This window comes from Carassius gibelio, chromosome A23 (assembly GCF_023724105.1).
Source record: "Carassius gibelio isolate Cgi1373 ecotype wild population from Czech Republic chromosome A23, carGib1.2-hapl.c, whole genome shotgun sequence".
Taxonomy (NCBI): domain Eukaryota; kingdom Metazoa; phylum Chordata; class Actinopteri; order Cypriniformes; family Cyprinidae; genus Carassius; species Carassius gibelio.
The window spans coordinates 4563459-4583222 of record NC_068393.1 but is presented as its reverse complement, the minus strand read 5'-3'; the positions used below and the strand labels follow the sequence as shown (position 1 = coordinate 4583222).

At 40.6% G+C, this 19764-nt stretch overlaps 1 protein-coding gene across 3 annotated transcripts in view; it reads left to right on the top strand.

Moving 5' to 3' along the window:
- The window catches only part of LOC127944475 (pleckstrin homology domain-containing family G member 1-like), a 47522-nt gene extending 30373 nt beyond the window's left edge, over positions 1–17149 (top strand). For all 3 annotated transcript variants that reach the window (XM_052540422.1, XM_052540421.1, XM_052540423.1), the window contains 15 exons: positions 798–867; positions 5899–5945; positions 8163–8313; positions 8454–8585; positions 9130–9312; positions 9811–9906; positions 10720–10806; positions 11441–11474; positions 11575–11661; positions 11757–11795; positions 11908–11930; positions 12022–12192; positions 12445–12564; positions 12671–14522; positions 14637–17149. In XM_052540422.1, the coding sequence (XP_052396382.1) occupies positions 798–867; positions 5899–5945; positions 8163–8313; positions 8454–8585; positions 9130–9312; positions 9811–9906; positions 10720–10806; positions 11441–11474; positions 11575–11661; positions 11757–11795; positions 11908–11930; positions 12022–12192; positions 12445–12564; positions 12671–14522; positions 14637–15631 (4087 nt within the window). In that variant the 3' untranslated portion in view covers positions 15632–17149. The remainder of the gene's footprint in view (positions 1–797; positions 868–5898; positions 5946–8162; positions 8314–8453; positions 8586–9129; positions 9313–9810; positions 9907–10719; positions 10807–11440; positions 11475–11574; positions 11662–11756; positions 11796–11907; positions 11931–12021; positions 12193–12444; positions 12565–12670; positions 14523–14636) is intronic.
- The last annotated feature ends 2615 nt before the right edge of the window (positions 17150–19764 follow it).

Genomic DNA, 19764 nt, shown 5'->3' with positions numbered 1-19764 from the left:
CCTAATTTGCTGCTTATTAATAGTTTATAAGGTAGTTGTTAAGTTTAGGGTATTGGGTAGGATTAGGGATGTCATGCATTATATGTACTTTATAAGCACTAATAAACAGCCAATATGTTAATAATACACATGCTAATAAGCAACTGGTTATTAGTGAGAATTGTACCCTATACTAAAGTGTTACCGATAAATGCATTTAAAGAAAGAAAGAAAGAAAGAAAGAAAGAAAGAAAGAAAGAAAGAAAGAAAATATAAATATATGTAGAAGAAAAGAAAAATTAGCAAAATTTTAAGGATTTAAAAATATATTGGCAGAATATTACACAAAGCTAAATATTTATTTAAATTGTTTTGCTACATATTAATACAAATAATGAAAAGAAAACAGCTTATATAACATTTAGTTTGACCTGAGGTCGACCACTAAATATTTTTTTAAGAAAAATGACAGAGCAAAGGACAGAGAAGACAGAGAAACTGTGCTTAATGTCTTGATGAGGAAAGCTCTTCAGTTCCTCTCGTTCCAGACCACACACACACCTGCACACACACCCCTCCCCCCCCACACACACACACACACACTCACCCACCCACACACACACACACACACACACACACACAGTGCTGAAGTGACCACACATGCACTCACAGTGCTGCTCAATTCATGGAAGTGGCTCTTTCCTCACAGAACATGGCACACAATGCAGCTCAGAGCTGCAAGACAATGTGAATAGTTTCGTAACGGCTCAGGCCTTTAATGGACGTGAGTAATGATATTTAATCATTCTGTGTTTCAGTGATCTGCTTCACGACCTGGAGAAGTGTAACGCCAACCCAGTTGCCATTGCAAAGTGTTTCGTAGCCAAGGTAAAACTCTCATGTTGTCTTCTTGATTTGTTGATTTTATTGTTTATTTTTTCAGCACTGACAAATCTCCCTCAAAAATGAAAATCTGATGATAATGTAGCCTACTCACCTTCAGGTCATCACGTAGGCCTTTCATCCATGAAACACAAATGGAGAAATGATGGTCACACACACAAACGATCAAGTTTATTATGCCTGCTACGTGTCAGAATTAGCTTCAAGTGTCTCTGTAGATTCATGTTTTAACACACGCTCTGATCACCAGCAGCTGGTTTGTGTGGGTTTCTGTCCTGTGGTGTCGTGTGATAATAGCTTTGTTTTGTTCAGGGGATTGTTGTGCTAATGTGCTGTTAGCAGGGGGCTGACAATTTACACAGTGCAAATGACTGTGGCTTACAAGAGCTCATATAAAGCCAGCCCTGAGCGTGAAACAGAGCTTTATTTGAGAAAACAGAGAGAGGTGCTTCGATTCAAACACATTGATAGTTTCCTCCAAGCGTTTGCTTTCCGGTCTTCCTCTTCTACCCAGCTCTCATACACACTCTCACACACTTGCTTACATACAGACACACACTTTCTGTTCAGTGTTTCTCATTATTTGCTGACGAACTTGAGATAAGAACATTAAAACATGATATTTATCAGCAGCAATAGTTAAGAGAGCATATGAGGGAAATCTAAATATGTTTATGTTTACATTGGACAAAAAAAAAGAAAAAGAAAAAAAGAGACCCAAAAATATCAAAATCTGTCCTCAAAGGTAAAAGGGTTCATTAAATAAAATAGCATTCCATTATTTCAACAGAATTATTCATTGAATAAACGTGGGTAAATGAATAAATTGGGTTAGGGCTTGTCTGTAGCTGTAATGCAATATTTTAATATCTGCCACATGTACTTGATATTCTAGATAAAGTTATAATATATAGATAAAGATAATTAACTAATCTTAGAACATATATTATATGTATATTTTTTTATTTATATTTTAAATATTGTATTTACACTTTTTTTTCAAAAGCAGCTTACAAGTAAGGAAGACAACAAAACCAATTCATCTCAGGTGGCTCATTCAGTCTGAATTTATAGTCTAAACCAGTGGTTCTCAACCTTTTTCAACACATAATAACTTAGTACTCAGACGCTAGATTGTTAACTGTCTATAATTTTTGTTATTTAATTCTATATATGAAACAATGTTATTATGTTATGACTTGGACATTTTTACATATATTAACAATGTTATTATTTAGTAATTATAATAGTAATTGGCGGCCCACCTGCAATACCACCGCGACCCACAGGTTGAAAACCACTGGTCTAAACTATACCGGTGTTATTTTAGTATGATTTTTATATTATTATAGCTTTTTGTATTGATATTTTATTTAGCTTTTATTTTTATATTTTCAGTTTTTATTTTGTATTTTATTTTTGGGGGTGTGTGCGTGTGTGTGTGTGTGTGCCAGTTCTGTAGTATAAAAACACAAAGGGGTTGCAGGATTCCAGTAAGACTGAGCGGTTTTATTACATCTGATTACTATCAAAGCTTTCCTGAGAACACTGCCTTTCTCTTCCTCTCTGTTAAGGACAAATGCTGACTCAATGTGTTTCTCTGAGAATAGAAATGATCCACCTGCTGTTTGCAGCTCTTCAGTTGAGACAGAAGGATATTACACAGCATTGGCACAACTTGTCCCGAGGCTAATCATTCAATACAGCGTTTCATTTGCACCAAAGTGCATGATATGCTAACAGATCTGTCAGAAAAACAAAGTGTCCATTAATTTTAATATAGGAGGACATGTGATAAGTGCTAAATGTTTTTGTTCACATCTATACATGCATTTATACATGCATTATCAAACAGTAAGCACACATCTGGTTGAGGTTCCGGCTTTTAAACAACGAGAGAGTATGCTGCTCTTTAATTAAACATTTCCCATGGAGAAGCTACCACTCAGTGTGTTTGTGTGTGTGTTTGGGTCACAGCATTTATGCAAGGACACCTTCATTAATAAGGCTACCTGTGTGTGTGTGTTTATGGAGAGAGAGAGGGGGTAGATGTGGGGGGCAGCCGAGATATTAGAGGAAGAGGATAAATGGCTCTTTGATACTCAGACCCTCTGTACTTTCCAAGTGCTTTGATGTTCATATAGGTGGAATGAGAGAGAGCAAAAATACCAAACTACCATTACTGTAAACACAACATCAGGTATCTTATTACAGTCACTGCAACCGCTGTGTGTGTGTGTGTGTGTGTGTGCAGGCAATGTGAGACTTTTTCTGTTGCGCACCATCCTGATGTGACCTTTCAGAGCAAGTCTTTCTCTTTATGTGGCCAACAGACATACACACTCTAAACTATAGCTATATAAATGTGGACATACCCTTGTGAAAAAGAAGTCCACTTTAGCATACATTAAAAATGAGTAATTACTGAAATAAAATACTTAATATATATATATATATATATTAGTGGTGTAACGGTTCACAAAATTCACGGTTCGGTTCGATACGATACACTGGTGTCACTGTTCGGTTCGGTATGGTTCGGTACGTTTTAGATACCGCAAAATGAAAAATTTGGCAGATAAATTTCCTTGATTTTTTACAAAAATTTGATTTATTAAAACTAACAAAGTATGTTTTTTTTACATTGAACAATGATGGAGCTATTCCAATCCTTACCCATCTTCTGTGGTGTTTTCTTAGCAGCATACTGTATAAAACAAAAACAGCTGCTTATTAAAAAAAAATGAAAATGGTGATGTGATGATAGAATGAATGGTAAATAGTAATGTCTCATATCCGCGGCTATAACGTAAATGAAGCCCTACCAATCGCTGCGGTGATGTCTTTTGAGCTGTTTGAATCCGTTGGAAATGTTTGCCTAAATGCTGTGGGTATAGTTTGTTGCGTGTATGTTTCTCCTTTTTTTCGTCTTTTCCCAGATACTGACACAATAAGGTGATGTCGGCGTAAATGACATGTTTCAAGAATTCCCGCTCGTGTTTTTTTGTTTTGTTTTTTTTGTATTCCCGCTGGTGTCATGTAGCAGATGCGACATACCGTTGTTTTTTTATCCACCACTCTCTTGCCATCACCATTATAGCTTACAGGGAATCCAAACTGAACCCAAACACCAGACCTGTTGGTTATTGGAGGATCTTCCATTTCTGGTCTGTTAAACGCATTGGCTATTTTGCAATTGAGTGAGCGAGCGCCTGCTGAGTAGCCTAACATAAACACATATAAGTTGGTGTTTTTTTTTTTCTTCTTCAGGGGTGTCAGGGGCGTTGCCTGTTACGTTGTTTGGGTTACTGGGCTACCTTGTTGAACGCATATCATTATATTTAAAAAAAAAAATTCAAATATAATTAATTAGTCCAACGAACCATTCGGTACTTAATGCGTACCGCATACCGAACCGAAAGCCTCGTACCGAACGGTTCAATACGAATACGCGTATCGTTATACCCCTAATATATATATATATATATATATATATATATACAAACTGAATGTAATGTTTGACAGTAATTGCATGTTAATTGCAATTAAATTAAAATGTCATATAGTTATAATTCATATTAAATGCAGTTAGCATTTTATCTAGTTAAAGCTGCGGTAGGGAACTTTTAACGCTCTAGCGGTTAATAAACAGAACTGCTTGCGTCTTGCGGAAGAACATCGTAGCCGGATCTACTTCTCTCTGTTTATGTCTATGAAGAATCACAAAGGTACTGGGTTACTCCGCCGCGGTACCCCCGAAGCAATCTAAAATAGTCCGAATATAAACACTTATTATAGGTGCACCCTAGTGATTCAGGACAAGCTAAAAACACGGCTTGGAAAATGGATTCATGGTGTACTCGCTTATTATATACATTTTTCTACATTTTGAACACAAACAAAGTTACGGACCGCAGCTCTGATTGGTTATTTTTTACCGGGAGCGGATGACTTTCTGCAAATGGCAATAGGACACTGGGAGGAGCCAGAGGAGCTTGATTTTTTCACTGATTATCTGTCTCATATTCTACTGTCAGGACATAATGACAGGTTTAATAAATATGTAAAAAATATTTTTTTTACAAAAGTTCCCTACAGCACCTTTAAGTGCATCTTAATACGCCATTTCCATTTATGTTGTTGGAATATGTAATTGCACCAATATAAAAAAAAAACCCCGCTAGTTCAGACTTATGCTCCCTCCAGAAGCATGCATTCTTCAAGTGAATGATGTCTCATTTTTAAATATTGATCAATGTACATACATAGAGCACATCAAATATAGTAAATGAAATCTCAACCATACTTGCTTTACGCACAAGATCCAAACTCACTACATCTTGCATTGGCATGCAAGAATAAGCCATATTGGTTCCTGCTCAACAAGAACATTTCATTGAGCTTCTGTTTATAATATTTGATGTGTTCTATATGTGTATCTTATAGGTTTGTAACAACATGAGGATGAAGTTTTTCTTTTAGTTTTTTTGATGAATTAAGTATTAAGTAAAAGTGACATGACATTCAGCCAAGTATGGTGACCCATACTCCGAATTCGTGCTCTGTATTTAACCCATCCGAAGTGCACACACACAGCAGTTCACACACACACACACACACACACACACACACACACTGTGGTCACACACACGGAGCAGTGGGCAGCCCGGGGAGCAGTTGGGGTTCAGTGTCGTGTCTCAGTCGTGTTATTGAAGGAGGAGAGAGCGCTGTACATTCACTCCCCCAACTACAATTCCTGACAGCACAAGACTCAAACCTGCAACCTTTGGTTTACGAGTACAAATTTCTAACCATTAGGCTATGATTTCCCCAGAAATGTAGGCATGTAACTTGTCCTGTACATGTATTCCTTTACCCTCACACAACTTTCTGCATTTCTTTTCATTATGATATTGCTGTTAATCTAGTTATTTCCCTGTGGGGACCTTTGGTTGACCCCAACGCAAACACGTCTTCCTTTGAGTAACTAACTCAGTTTTTCTGATTGTCCTTCAGAGTGAAGACTTCCACATCTACACGCAGTACTGCACAAATTATCCAAGGTAAGGAATACTTCCTGTGGTTTGTGGTTGTAGTTTATTTCCTGTGGTTTGTATGTCACCATCTGTCTCTCAATATAGAGCTTTATCAGTCGGCCGTCTCAGATGCCTGTAGTGTGTGTGTGTGTGAGACTTGTGAGAGTGTGTGTTCATATCATATGTTGTGTGTGTGCATGTGTGTAACACCACTGGAGTCTAGGAGTCTGTTCCTGTATATCCCCCCCGAGGGAAACCCCCTGCCTGGCTCTCTCTCCATCTTTCTCTGTCATGTGTCCAGTCTGCCCCTTTGTTTATTGCATGTAAAAAAGTAACCTTTCACACTTTAAGACATTTTTACCATAAAGAACTGAATAGTACATTACCAATCTTTTTTTTTTTTTTTTATGACATAGGCCTACAGATAGAGTTATGGTACGAATAAATAAAGTGAAGCAAATGATCCGACTAATTAATGAAAAACACAGATTATTATTTGTTATTTATTTTTAAACAAATCCAATCAATTGATGATTACAAAGTCTACATTCTGTATTTTCCTCTAAACTGTGAGCCGCAGTTTTCAGCGTTCCTTTGAAACAGCTTCACTGGGTCAGCTTCACAGACATTTGTTTTGAGTACGTGTAGGGGTGAGAATTAGAGATGAAGTCAGTGTTTTAGGGACTGAACAGTGCTGAGGTCTTGAATAAAGGTTACAGGAGATTATTGTGAATATGTGTCAGCTGTGTTTGCCTTTGGGTGCATGTATATGTGCAGAGATTTAAATCTATTCATGAGCCTGAAATATGACAGACTTCAACAAAAGCACTGACATACAACACCTTTCCCTAGCAAAATACCACCCACGCCCACAGTTTCTTTTTAAACACACACACACACACACACACACACTTTGAGGCAGCACGTGCTGTCACCAGTCCTACATTTGATGCTAGGAGAAATTAAAAGTGACCTGACAGTATAGATTCATCAGATGCTGCATGGTGTGTGTGTGTGTGTGTGTGTGTGTGTGTGAATGGATTCATGTCTGGGCCACAGGGTCCCTCTCTCCACACCCTCACACAGCTGTTGACCCTAACCAAGGTCATATGGCACGCTCACACACACATACAGTAACACTCCTGAAAGCAATAGCTGTATCTCAGTGATACTCGGCTCATATTTCCCATCGGGACAATGTGAAGTCTGTGCGCAGGATGCTGGAATGCACACACACACACACACACACACACACACACACACACACACACACACACTCACACGTCTATCTGTCCCAGTGCTTTGTGAGGCGTGGCAGCAGATCCAATAAACTGTAAAATCTGTGTTTTAACAGAAGGGCCCGACCTTACTCTCCCAACCGTGCATACATGCGCTTTTGTTGTGTGTGTGTGTGTGTGTGTGAGTGCATGCATTTATTTATTTATGTAAGCAATAATATAAAGTACATTAGCCCCCAAAAATATCTGCACACTTGATCCCCCAAATATCAACATTCTGTCATCAGTTACTCACCCTCATGTTGTTCCAAACCTGTTAAAGAAAAAGAGAGAGAGTAAATTTTTATTAAAAAATGTCTGAATGTCACTTTATTAGATAAAGTATCAAACCAAGGGCCAGATTTACTAACACCTTGCGCCAGCACAAACCCTCTTTTGGTGTTAAAATAGTGCTGTCAGATCGACTAAAGAGGGGGAAGATTATTTTAATGAATATGCCATGGTTTGTGGTAGTTAATTTACTTGTATCTGTGCCATTATTAAACAAACAAATGTCTTAACACATTCTGCTTTGTTTGTTACTGCACAAGTAACAAACTATATTAACTACACAAAATGCAGAAAAAGGCATTGTGACACATTGTAAAACACTGGATCCCATGCCATCAACTACACCTATGATTAGTCTGCTACGACACCTGCGTGAATGAGAGAGGAACTTCCCCTACATCCATTAAAACAGTTAGTTTTGAGAAAATGCAGACAACATTTACTTTGGTATTTTGATTTATAATGTAGTGACATTGAGATATGTTTAAGTGCACTTAAGTGCTTTTTTGGCCATTGTATATGTAATTTTGATTGTAGTCTGAACAAATTCATCATAGAGAGATACAGAATCAATAGTATGTGTGTGACAGGTTTATATTGTGCATATCTGTCGCAGTCAGAGTGGATATAAAATAAACATCCTTTCTTGATAACACGTGTTTGTGTGCATCTGCAGGTCCGTTGCTGTCTTAACAGAGTGTATGCGGAACAAAACAGTGGCAAAGTTTCTGCGAGAGCGCCAGGAAAGTCTTAAACACTCCCTTCCTCTCGGCTCCTACCTGCTTAAACCTGTCCAGAGGATCCTGAAGTATCATCTACTACTGCATGTTAGTACAAACACACCCAGAGTGGCCTTCCTAAACACACACATGGGACACCTGTACACAGAGACTGCACTAGACACACACACACACACACACACACACACACAATGATCTGAGGTCAGAGATGTGCTGGTGTTTCACAGGAGATCGCCACTCATCTGGAGAAGGACTCGGAGATGTACGACGTGATCCAGGAGGCCATAGACACTATGCAGAGGGTTGCCTGGCACATCAATGACATGAAGAGAAAACACGAGCATGCAGTTAGACTGCAGGTTTGTGAACCTCACACACACACACACACACACACGTGATGCATTTGCCTTGTGATGCATCTGGGAAATCAGCGCTGTAAAAAGGAGGTCATGTAGAAAAAGGTCTACAACAGTGTCCAATTCTCTTCCTGGAGGATGATCCTACTGCAGAGTTAACCTTCATTAAACACCTAATCAGGGTCTTCAGGATCACTAAACCTCCAGGCAGATGTGGTGGTACAAATTGGAAATAAATACTGCATGAAGATGGTGCATAATTGCACACTCCTGATCTACTATGACAGCACCACACAAGCCTGTAGTCCAGTCGATCAAACATTGAGAATTGGTCCTTGAAAAGAAACGACCAGCATGGACCAGTTAATATCCACTACCAACTACTTTGATTTGCTTTTGGCTACGGAGTGCATGCTTCTGTATGGATGTGTGGTTACAGATAATAGAATATTATGTTTGAGATTCTTCAGACATAAACGTCATTCCCAACCAGTGACCTGTGAAGAGTGCTGCTCCTCGTCTTCTGCTCACACCTTCTCTCTTTCAGGAGATTCAGAGTTTGCTGACTAACTGGAACGGGCCGGATCTGATTGGCTACGGCGAGCTGGTTCTTGAGGGAACATTCCGTATCCAGAGAGCCAAAAATGAAAGAACACTCTTCCTGTTCGACAAAGTTCTGCTGATCACCAAGAAACGCGAGGAGACTTACACCTACAAAGCCCATATCCTGGTGAGACTCCGTTTAACTACTAGTTTCCCCTGCTGGCCCTCACCAGATGGTCATAATGCATTCCTCATTGATGCTTGTTTCTGAAATATGACCATCAGAGAGCAGTTTGCATTCTTTGCTTCTCTTGAAATGTATCTATGGCAAATACAAGCGACATTCTGTGACGGGGCAGTGTCCTCAAAGAGACACCATTGTACCTTATTCATCTTTAATGGGGGTTCATAATAGTATCATAAGAATATATATTACTACCTCTAGGGTACATTTTTCTACTCAAAGTTACTAATATGCAATCTCTGGGGGTAAAGCAGGTTACAAAAGTGTGCCTTTGAGGACACTGCCTTAGTGACAAGCGTTTATAGTCCTAAACGTACAATTTATTTTCTGACACAGATGTGTAAATTGTCATGTTTCATTAAAATACTTGAAAGTGTAATTGACTGAGCTCCTTATTCTAATCTATAATCTATTTCTCCTCCCATCTCTTTATTTTTGCAGTGCTGTAATCTTATGTTGGTCGAAGTCATTCCTAAAGAGCCTCTGAGTTTCAGCGTGTTTCACTACAAGAACCCCAAACTTCAACACACAGTGCAGGTACTGTTTCAAACTATCTCTCTCTCTCACACACACACACACACACACACTGCATGTAACCAAAGATCAGCAGGTTGTGTTAAACACAAAGTGGAATGTCAAGCCTGAGGCCAGGCTTCTGACGGACAGACATTTTCCTTGAACTTTACCCTAGTAAAACCACACCCCTTCACCTACAGGCTTCAGCGTGTATGAATATATGCACACAAGTGTGTGTGCAAGTGATGGTATGAGTCTTGCCTAAAACCGGTGTTGGTACACCTGACCTTTGTGTTGAACCTCAGCCAAGCAGTCCTAAACCTGATGTGCCTCAGAAGACTGAACACCTGTAAATCACCTCATCTCCTGTTTATTGAATGGCTCAGTTATCTCAGCAGCTAATACATTCCCGGTCATATGTTCTCCTTGATTTCATAACATCACAGGGTAAAAACATCCATCTATCCATGCATCAATCTATCCATTTATGGGCAAATTTTCCCTACTGCATTAAAGTATTAAGAGTGTAGAGATTTAGCCTGAATTATGAACACTCACAGCAGGATGTTGGGTTTTACTGTCTCTGAAATGAACCGTGTATAAATGCGTCACTGCTGAGTAGCAGTTCCAGTCCACCACTTCTGTGTGTGTTAGTTACTGATCGTGCTGACGTTCACCCAATTGATGAAAGTGGTTTTTTTTAATTATTATTTTGATGTTTGGTTTTGTTGCTTTTTGATAGCGGGATGACTTGGTCACGGTAGTTTCAAAGGTGTGTCGGTAAATGATCTTAAACTTGCAGATTGTGCTGATATGCCTCCAATCCACTTTTAGGCAAAGTCTCAACAGGACAAGAGAATGTGGGTCCTGCATCTAAAACGGCTGATCCTTGAAAACCATCCTGCCAAAATACCGGCCAAGGTTAGAACGTGCACATACACACATTGTCCTAACTGTACTTCTATAGCCAAATCTGGCTATTCACACTCAACTGTGTGTAAAGTAGTTCATGTGAAAGTAGTTCATGTGAAAGAGCTTGGAGGTGGAGCAGAAATGTCTGTGCTTACAGAAGTGAAGACATAGCGCCACCTAGATGCCACTTTATCTAATTTTTTTTTTTTTTTTTTACATAAAAAGGATGCTTATTTGTGTTTACTCATTTATAAGCTCATTTAAATGGTTTAAATATTTTAAAGGTCTTGAATTTGTTTTTCTTCTATGTGCATCTATTTACCTTTTAATTCACATTACATTTGTCTGAATATATTTTTCGCCTCATTTAAAAAAAGGGAGAAAAAAAGAATTAAGAAAATGAAGCTTATGTGACATTGCAATCACAATTTACATTTTGACATTTTTCATCAACCACTGAAATTCTCATTACTGTAATAAAATAACTAACCCCCTTTTATTTTAATAGTTCAATTCATAATTAATATTGCATAACAATACAATATGCATACACATTCATGGTAGTGCATCAAATACTGTCATGCATGGTAAACAAATAAAACTTCAAGGAACTGTTTGAGGAAGTTTCCTTCTGTTTTTACAGGCTAAGCAGGCCATTCTGGAGATGGACACTGCAGGTAAGCATTACTTTAACTTCAAACTCAAAGCTATACAGCACTATATTTACATTGTGTTCACAAAGACTAGATTTCCAACACTATTCTTAACCTTTTTCAGACCACCCAAGTTTTAACTTCAACTCTGATGACAAGAGAGTGAACTCTAAAGAGGGTCCTTCACCTCGGAGAGTACGCAGGAAGACAGGTGAGACCCACAGCAAATACAACAAACACTGTTTTTCATTGATCATCTCTTTACTCATTCTTTTTGTCTCTCTGCCTGTCTTGCTGTTTCATCAGAGCCCTTATCTAAGTTGTTGAAAAACTCTAAACATATAAGTAAGTACCACTTGTATGAAAAATAATAAATGAAACAAAATATATGCCTGCAAACAATATGAATCTTTTAATCCCTGTGGCAATTTTTCTCTCTTCCTTTTTGTTGCTGTAGTATCCAGTCCAGATATTCAAAAGGTAAAGAAAACCATAACCCATAACACGAAAGCATTAATCCCATATACAAATCTGATGAGAAATTAAGTAAAAAGTATGTATTTGCTCACAGCGTTCTGGTTTGGGAGTCACTCTGCTGTCACCTGTTGCCCATTTGGGTACTATTGGCCGATCCCGTAGCCTTGTTAGCGAATCACAGGAATCTCTAGACCCTGGTGACCACAGTGATGTTGACGACGAGCCACATCCACAGGACGCTGATGATGAGGATGATACTGGTCTGGTAAGATTTGATGTTTTATTTTAATCATATTATTAATTACTTAGTGGTCAGTCAAAGTTGCAACAAACAAGCTAGCTAGTTTTGGGTTAAGGATCTGACATGCTAACACAGTGATGCCAAAAAGAAAAAAAAAGAAAAAAAAGAAAAGAATTATTATATGCATATTATATCTATGTATATTCAAGTTTGATTAACTATGATTAATGTTCTAAGTCAACTAAAGTGTTCTAAAGTCAACCTTTGCATGATCAGAGTTCTGGGGGCAAGCTGAGAGTACCAGGGAAGGGCAGCCGGAAAAGACTGAACCAGCAAGTGTCCGTGGACAGCATTGACCAGTGGAGAAACCACAACCTTACTCATGCAGACCTCCAGGTAAGGACAAAATGCGATACATAATATGGCTAGGACATTTCACACACAAAATAATTATTTTGTATCTTATGAATGGGAAATGGGATTATTCATTTCTTTCATTCAGACTGCTAAAGAGTCCCTGCAAAATAAGGTGATCACGCCCCCTATCCTTCGGGTTACTGCACCTCCAGAAGGAGACAGAGATGAGCGCTGCGCTAACATGCTGCGAACTGGAGAGGAACCTTCCTTCCGCAACATATGGACAGACCATCGAGTCCGGAGGAATATGTTTCCAACTCGTCAAAAGAGTTTTCAAATTGATGATGATGAAGATATTTATCAGATGTTCCTGCCAGCGGAGAATGATGCAAGGAGTCATGATGCTGAGAGTGACCATGAGACTGCTGACCACCCAGAAAGACCCTGTAGCTGGCATGTTGAACAAACTAAAACATCACGGCTAGACCTCCCCACAAGCAGGAGCAGAATACTTCGCAGGGCCAACAGTGTTGGAGAAAACCAAAGTGATCAACAAAGCCCTACCAAGCAAACCCTACAAGACGAAGAGACAACCAACCAGACTGAGTCTTCAAGCAATGAAATCTCAGGGTCATCTTCTGCCGAGCAGTTAACAATTGATGATATCGAGAATGTTTATGACAACATTAGTTATGAGGAGCTTCAGGCCATGGGGCTTATCCCCAAGGATCAAGTTAACCATGGAGACTCTGAGGTATCAGAGGTCAAGTCTAGGACAGCACCACAAGTTATAATAACTCCGACTGAAACCGAGAGTTCATGTGAGAGCAATAGGTCTTCTGCTCAAGGCGGGGAGCCACTTGAGACATGTGAACTGCAAATTGTTGAGGATGAGGAGAATGTCTATGATACCGTTGTCTTCCGAGAGCACCCAGTCCTTGCAGCTGAGGTGGATCAGGGCAAACCAGATAGTTTGCAGACATCTGAAGTAGACCTTGTGGCTAGCCAGATTTTAGGAGGGTTTGCATCTGAGGAAAAACCCTGTCCTACAAATAAGACACTGGTTGAACAGCCTCACATTCCTTCTCATGCAGTTTCAGAAACCAAATCATCTCAGATTTCCACATCTGATCATACATTAGAGCAAGTGGATGAGATCTGGACGGATTTGGAAAACTACATCCGGAACAATGAAAAGAAGCCAGACAGACTTCCAGCTGCATTTCCTGTAAGCAGAACGCATGCTGCATGCAAAACACAGGACTCTCCCAAAAAAGTACATGATACCCCACACAAAGCACAAGATTCTCCAAGAAAAACAAATAACTCCCCGAGTAAAGAAAATAAGCTGCAACGAAGAGCTAGTGATTCCCAATGCAAAGCACAGGAATCTCCAAGTAAGAAAGCCAATTCTACACAAAAGACAAATGATTCTCCATGTACATTACCCTTAAAAGCGGTCCCTGTTTGTGCTGAGTCTGGGTCACCCATCCCACCAGCCTCTAACCTGTCTCCAGCTCCCAAGATCCCTATCTTCAACATTCCTGAGATTGTAGAAACTAGGTTGGATGAAAAAGACGAAGCGTCTTCTCCTGCAGCACCTTCCCTTCCACTCCCTCCTACCCCCGTGCCCCAACCTGGTACAGTGAAGAGCATCCGCAATAAACTTGCAAGATTAAGCAGTGGAAGCTTCAAGATGGACGATGAGGATATCCCTTCACCAAAGGACTCCAAGCTCCAGACCCTGTTTAGTAGCATGGACTCTAATATGCTGCTGAGTGTGGAAGCTGGGGACCAGTTTCTTGACCTTGGGGAGCGGGCCAAGAACAGAGTGTTCCTCATGGCTAGGCAGTACAGTCAGAAGATCAAAAAGACCAACCAGTTACTGAAGATGAAGAGCATGGACCATGAACCCAGTTGTGCTAAGCTAAGGCTAGGCAAACAGAAAGACCTGGCAGCTATACTGGAAGAGAAGAAACAAGGTGGCACGGCAATAGGTAAGACACACTTGTATGGCTAATGTAATTTTTTCTTTGTTCTACAATGTGTTATTCATAAAGATTAACCATATGATATATTGGTCTATGAAATAATTCTTTTCTTTTGCATAGGTGCGAGAATAGCAGAGTACTCTCATCTGTATGAACAGGTGGTTTTCAAAGGTTCTCCAACCACAACACCAATGCTGAAGTCTTCTATCAGTATTGCCGGCCCCCATCCGCTTTTCTCCAGCACCAAATCCTCCCCTTCCCTATCTGAGAGCTCTACCCAAGAGTCTGACTGGATGAACTGCACTTACAGTAATGAAGAACTTGCTGATTTTGTGTCTTGGCCAGCGGAAACAACAGTATGCACTTCAACCCCACAGAGAGGACTGGCACCTGCGAGTTCTACTCCTGCTTTGAAGAACCTCCCTCCTACGCCGAGTACTCCACCCAATCAGCGTTGGAGTGCTTGTGTGACACCAATTAAAGATGACTCTGATCACATTTACAGTTCAATTAGCCCACGCAACACCAAGGTGTCACCCTACGATCGCTGCCAGTCCTCATCTTCACTGATAGACCAGACCAGAAAAGAGAATGGCAGGGGTCCAAGTAATCAGGTGTGGGAGGTCAAAGGAAACGAATCAAGGACACACATGCCACGGCAGCGCAGCCTCCCAGATTGCCCCGTCCAGGGGACTTCAGACCTCTCAGCGCCATGCGATATCACACTGCGGGACTCAAAGCAAATACTGGTGCTCAACAAGAAGGTGCCACTGAACGCGCAAAGTGCCACTGAGAATTATCTGGCCAACTTTAAAGACACTGGAGATGATGACGATGACTATGCAGAGATTCGTTCTGAGGATGAGGGTGAGGAGCAGAAGCAGACGGCTCAGCCGCACAGTCTGTCAGGAACTACAGTAAAGAACTGTAACCCACCTAAAGGCAGCATGCAAACCCTTGTAAAAGGACAGCAGGTTTCCCCTAACCCAGAGATGGCTCTGCAGGGATATCTGTGGAATGATCCGGACTGCAGCCAGCAAGATGTGAATGAGCCTACTATTGTCCAGTCACTGAGGGAAAAGTTACAGTGTCTCAGCTCAAGCAGTTTAGCATAGGAAGCAGCAAAGACGGACAACATGTCACATACTTACCACAAAGGAAGAAATGAGACACAACAAACTAAATTTCCACATGGAACGTTACACAATTTAAAGACACAACACAAAGCACAAGACATACAACATTTTAATTCTAATTCATTGTACTTTACAGAGCTAAATGCACTCCGCAACATATGATTTGTAAATAATGGATTCAGCATTACTTAACTCATCTGTACACCACTTGAATTCAGTTAAACATGGTATAGTTATAGATCGAAGTGGAACACTGTACACTCTTTTTCCTTAATATGAAGAGCCAATAATTATATCACAGAACTTTTAATGTACATGTCAGATGTTGATTCTAAGTTTTAAGAAAAGAAATGTTTATGAAATGAAAGAAACAGACTGGCTACATAGGCTTGATTTACAGGCACAACTTATATGTATTTCTCTCTGAATCTGTTACAATATTATCAAACTACTGGTTATAATATTCCAGTACATGTACATAAATGTTGCCATACATGCTTTAAGATAAGCCACACAAGGCACACATGACTAGTGATGTTAATTAAATAACCTGCCATCATTTCAATGTAAACATTTTGACAGTTCCTTAATACAATAATTGAACATTTTCCGTTTAGTTGTGTAGAAGTTAGTCAATATGGTTGTGTAGGTGGCTGCATCTACAGGAAACTATGCTTACATCAGCCAGTGAACATTCAGTGTGTAATCTGTAATATTTGCATGCCACATTTTTTTCGAGTCCAAGAATACATGGAATCCATATATATATATTTTATTATGCTGTACATTAGATATAGATATAGATTTATCAGACTGGAAAGTTATAAGTATATTTAAAAATGTAATCAGGTTTTGCTAAAGTCCTAGCTACAGTCAACCACGCCTCAGACATTAGCATATTATCAGTAATTATGGCATACAACTACTATACAGTTTTTAGATTTAATTTTTGCTTAGCATCATGTCAGGACCACGGTTAGTAAATGTAATTGGCAAAAAAGGACAATGTAATTTATAGGTTAATTTTAGGTTTATCTGATTGTGTTCAGGGATCATGATGGAGACTGAGGAGTTTGAGGTGTCAAAAATGTACTGTAATTGGATGTAAATTAGTTCAATACGGTGTTATATGATCATTTAATTCTTTAGTGTCTAATCTTTTCATCATTGGTTGTCCCCACCTTGTCTTTGCCTTCAAACTACACACTGTCTTTCATCCCAAAGATTTAATTTAGACTGAATTTAAATATTGATGGAAGCTTTGAATGAAGTATGTTTATATACTTTTTTCTTTCATTTTTTATTTAGTTGTACATTTCTGTTTCACTGATGGGGACTATCCATTGGAATTGTTACTTTTGCACTTTCTTTCTTTTTTGGAACATTCTGTTTGTAAAGATGTACAATTTCATGATTTTAATTTAAGTTTTTTTTTTTTTTTTGTAGTTGTAACTGGTCTATATGATAGGGAACAAATAAACATTCAATTAAAACAAACTGCTTTTGCTTTCAGTTTTGCCACCACAAAGTAAAGTATTAGTTTATATTATGTTTGATTTAGTTGCTTTTTTAACATATGTGACGGGAGGAGCACAAGACAGACACAGTGGGCGTGGCGTCAGGCTTCAGAGAGGCTTTTATTAACAGAAATCATAAAACAGGGGATAAAGGTGGCCAAAGGGGAAGAGTGTCCAAAACAAACAGGGAACCTGGTGTCCTCGTCGTGCTGCATGGTTTGTGTGGGTTGGGCAGTGTTCATGGAGGAAGGGTCCAGGTAAGAGGCAGAGTTCTGCAGAGATATCAACCTTAATTAGCATTAGCATTACTAGCCCCGGCCCGACAAGTGTCTTAATACCAGTTTCGCCCATGGGAGGCGGTATGCGGGCAACATAACCACCAGCCAACCTGCAATACACAAATAACTTGCACGGCTTGTGGGCGTGCCTGAACCTGATGTCAATCGTGTGGAAAGTACAGCCCACTAGTTCATTTCAGTTCAGGGAAGAGAGAGAAAGGATGACTGAAGCCCTTGGCAAGATACCACCACCGCGCTCAGAATCACAAATCAAATCAGATAAGAAAAGGAGCTGAACCAGAGTAAACATCGGCACTGCTTTTAATCGATGGAGACAACTGATGGCCTGAAAGAAATGAGGCTCGACTCCGAACTTTCAACATTTTTTTTGCATTGGTAAGTTAGATGCTGTTAGTATTTCGCTAGAAGTTTGTTTTGTTTGTGTATTTGTTTTCAGGAAGTTATAACATCGAAATGTATCGAAGGTGTCACAGGTCTGAGCGGACCACAGATGTCGTGAGTCTCGCCCCTCCCTAGTTTCCACCTCGAGGAGGTCCCAAGAACACCCCATTGACCAGACACACACGAGAGAGAGTGGGTATAATTAAAACAAACTTTATTTAAATTATCTAAAATGTGTGAAGGGAAGGGAAAAGGGAATCTAAAATCCACTCTCGGGGCCATAGAGTATAGGTCCGAGTCGCTTCTGACTCTGTCACGGGGACTCTCAGGTAAGCCTCTAGTCTAGGTGAATTGGTGTCCTTTCCTTCACGTGACTCAACAGGGTTTTTCTCAGTAGTGCCTTTGTGTTTCTCCTGCAGGAGAACTGTCGGTGGGGCCCTTCCAGTCACTGCACGCAGAGTAAAGAGGGCAAGTAATTCTGATGAATTGGGTGGAGTGCGTACCTGACGCCGTTCGCCACGAGATTCTGGGTCCGCAGTTGGAAACACCTAAAAGGTCCACAGGTAAATATGCAGGTGAATATATTGGGGTCTTGGCCTTCGGTGTATAGGTAAGTATGCAAGAAAGATACACAAGCCTTAACTTCGATTTTTGTCCAGGTAAACCCTACGGATGAAGTTTGCAGGCGAGTATGCAAGGGCGATGCACTGGTATTTCACTCGGGGCGTACAGGTAAGTATGCAGAAGGACAACTGGGTCTTTACTTTGGACGTACAGGTAAGTATACAAGGGCGATACGCTGGCTCTTAGCTTGAGGTGTACAGAGGGGCATACAGGTAAAGTATACAAGGGCAATACGCTGGCTCTTAGCTTGAGGCGTACCGATGGGCTTACAGGGGCAACTGGAGCTTTGCTCTGGGCATGCAGGTGGGTATACAATGACAATACTGAATGGATACAACTCACAGACCCTCGAAGAGGTGGACGTCAGGCTTTAGCCCTTTTCAGCTCGGGGGCCTAGAGAGGGTGTATGTGTCACGACAACTGTGGTCTTCCTCACCGGGGCAGACTTCCCAGACCAACACTCAACACGGTCACCTCCAACCGTGGAAACTCCCACGACGACTCAGAGCCTCAAGCTCAGACCTGTAGGACTGGTAACAGACAGAGTTCCTTCACAAATTTACTTAGCTTCAGTGAAGATATGGAGAAGGACGCACCACCTCTCGAGTTTGACCAAGAGTGGATAGGAGTACAGATTGAAGTTGCTGCACGTTGGGCCTTCCACGGCCTCAGCTGGTGCCACCACGCTGGGTGACTTCAGGTAGGTTTGTGCCACCGGGTATGTACCTCAGGAATGACTCGAACGCTTCCCTCTCCTCTCTTCCAGACAACGGACCAGAGATCTAGACAGGGGCGAACCTCTGAAAGCACTACACAAACAGGTATTCATTCACAAGGGCTACACAGCTGGATGTTCGTATAGCAGCCAACACTTCTCTCAGTCGTCGTCCCCCACAATATGTACACGGTTCCTTACTTGCGATTGTTGACACGTCACCACTCGGCGGAGTAGGAGTCCAAAGCCACGAGTGGGCATGTATATAAAAGACTGTCGTCTCACAACACCCGTGCACGTTCTCCACAGGGTTTTCTCTCCCAGCCTAGAGGGTGATTACTGACGACATGACACAGCACGACACTGCAGACTTCAAGTGTACACACAGCAAAGAAAAGGACTCACCCACTGCACTCCACACACTCACAGTGAATTAGGGTCAAAACCACATAGTACCGGGGATTAGTTCCTGGACGTTGGGGGCACCGATGCAAGAGACGGCCAGAGGAAACGTCACAGCCACGACAAGGCACCAGACTCCTTTTTTGCTGGTCCCTGCTCACCCACCAATCCTAT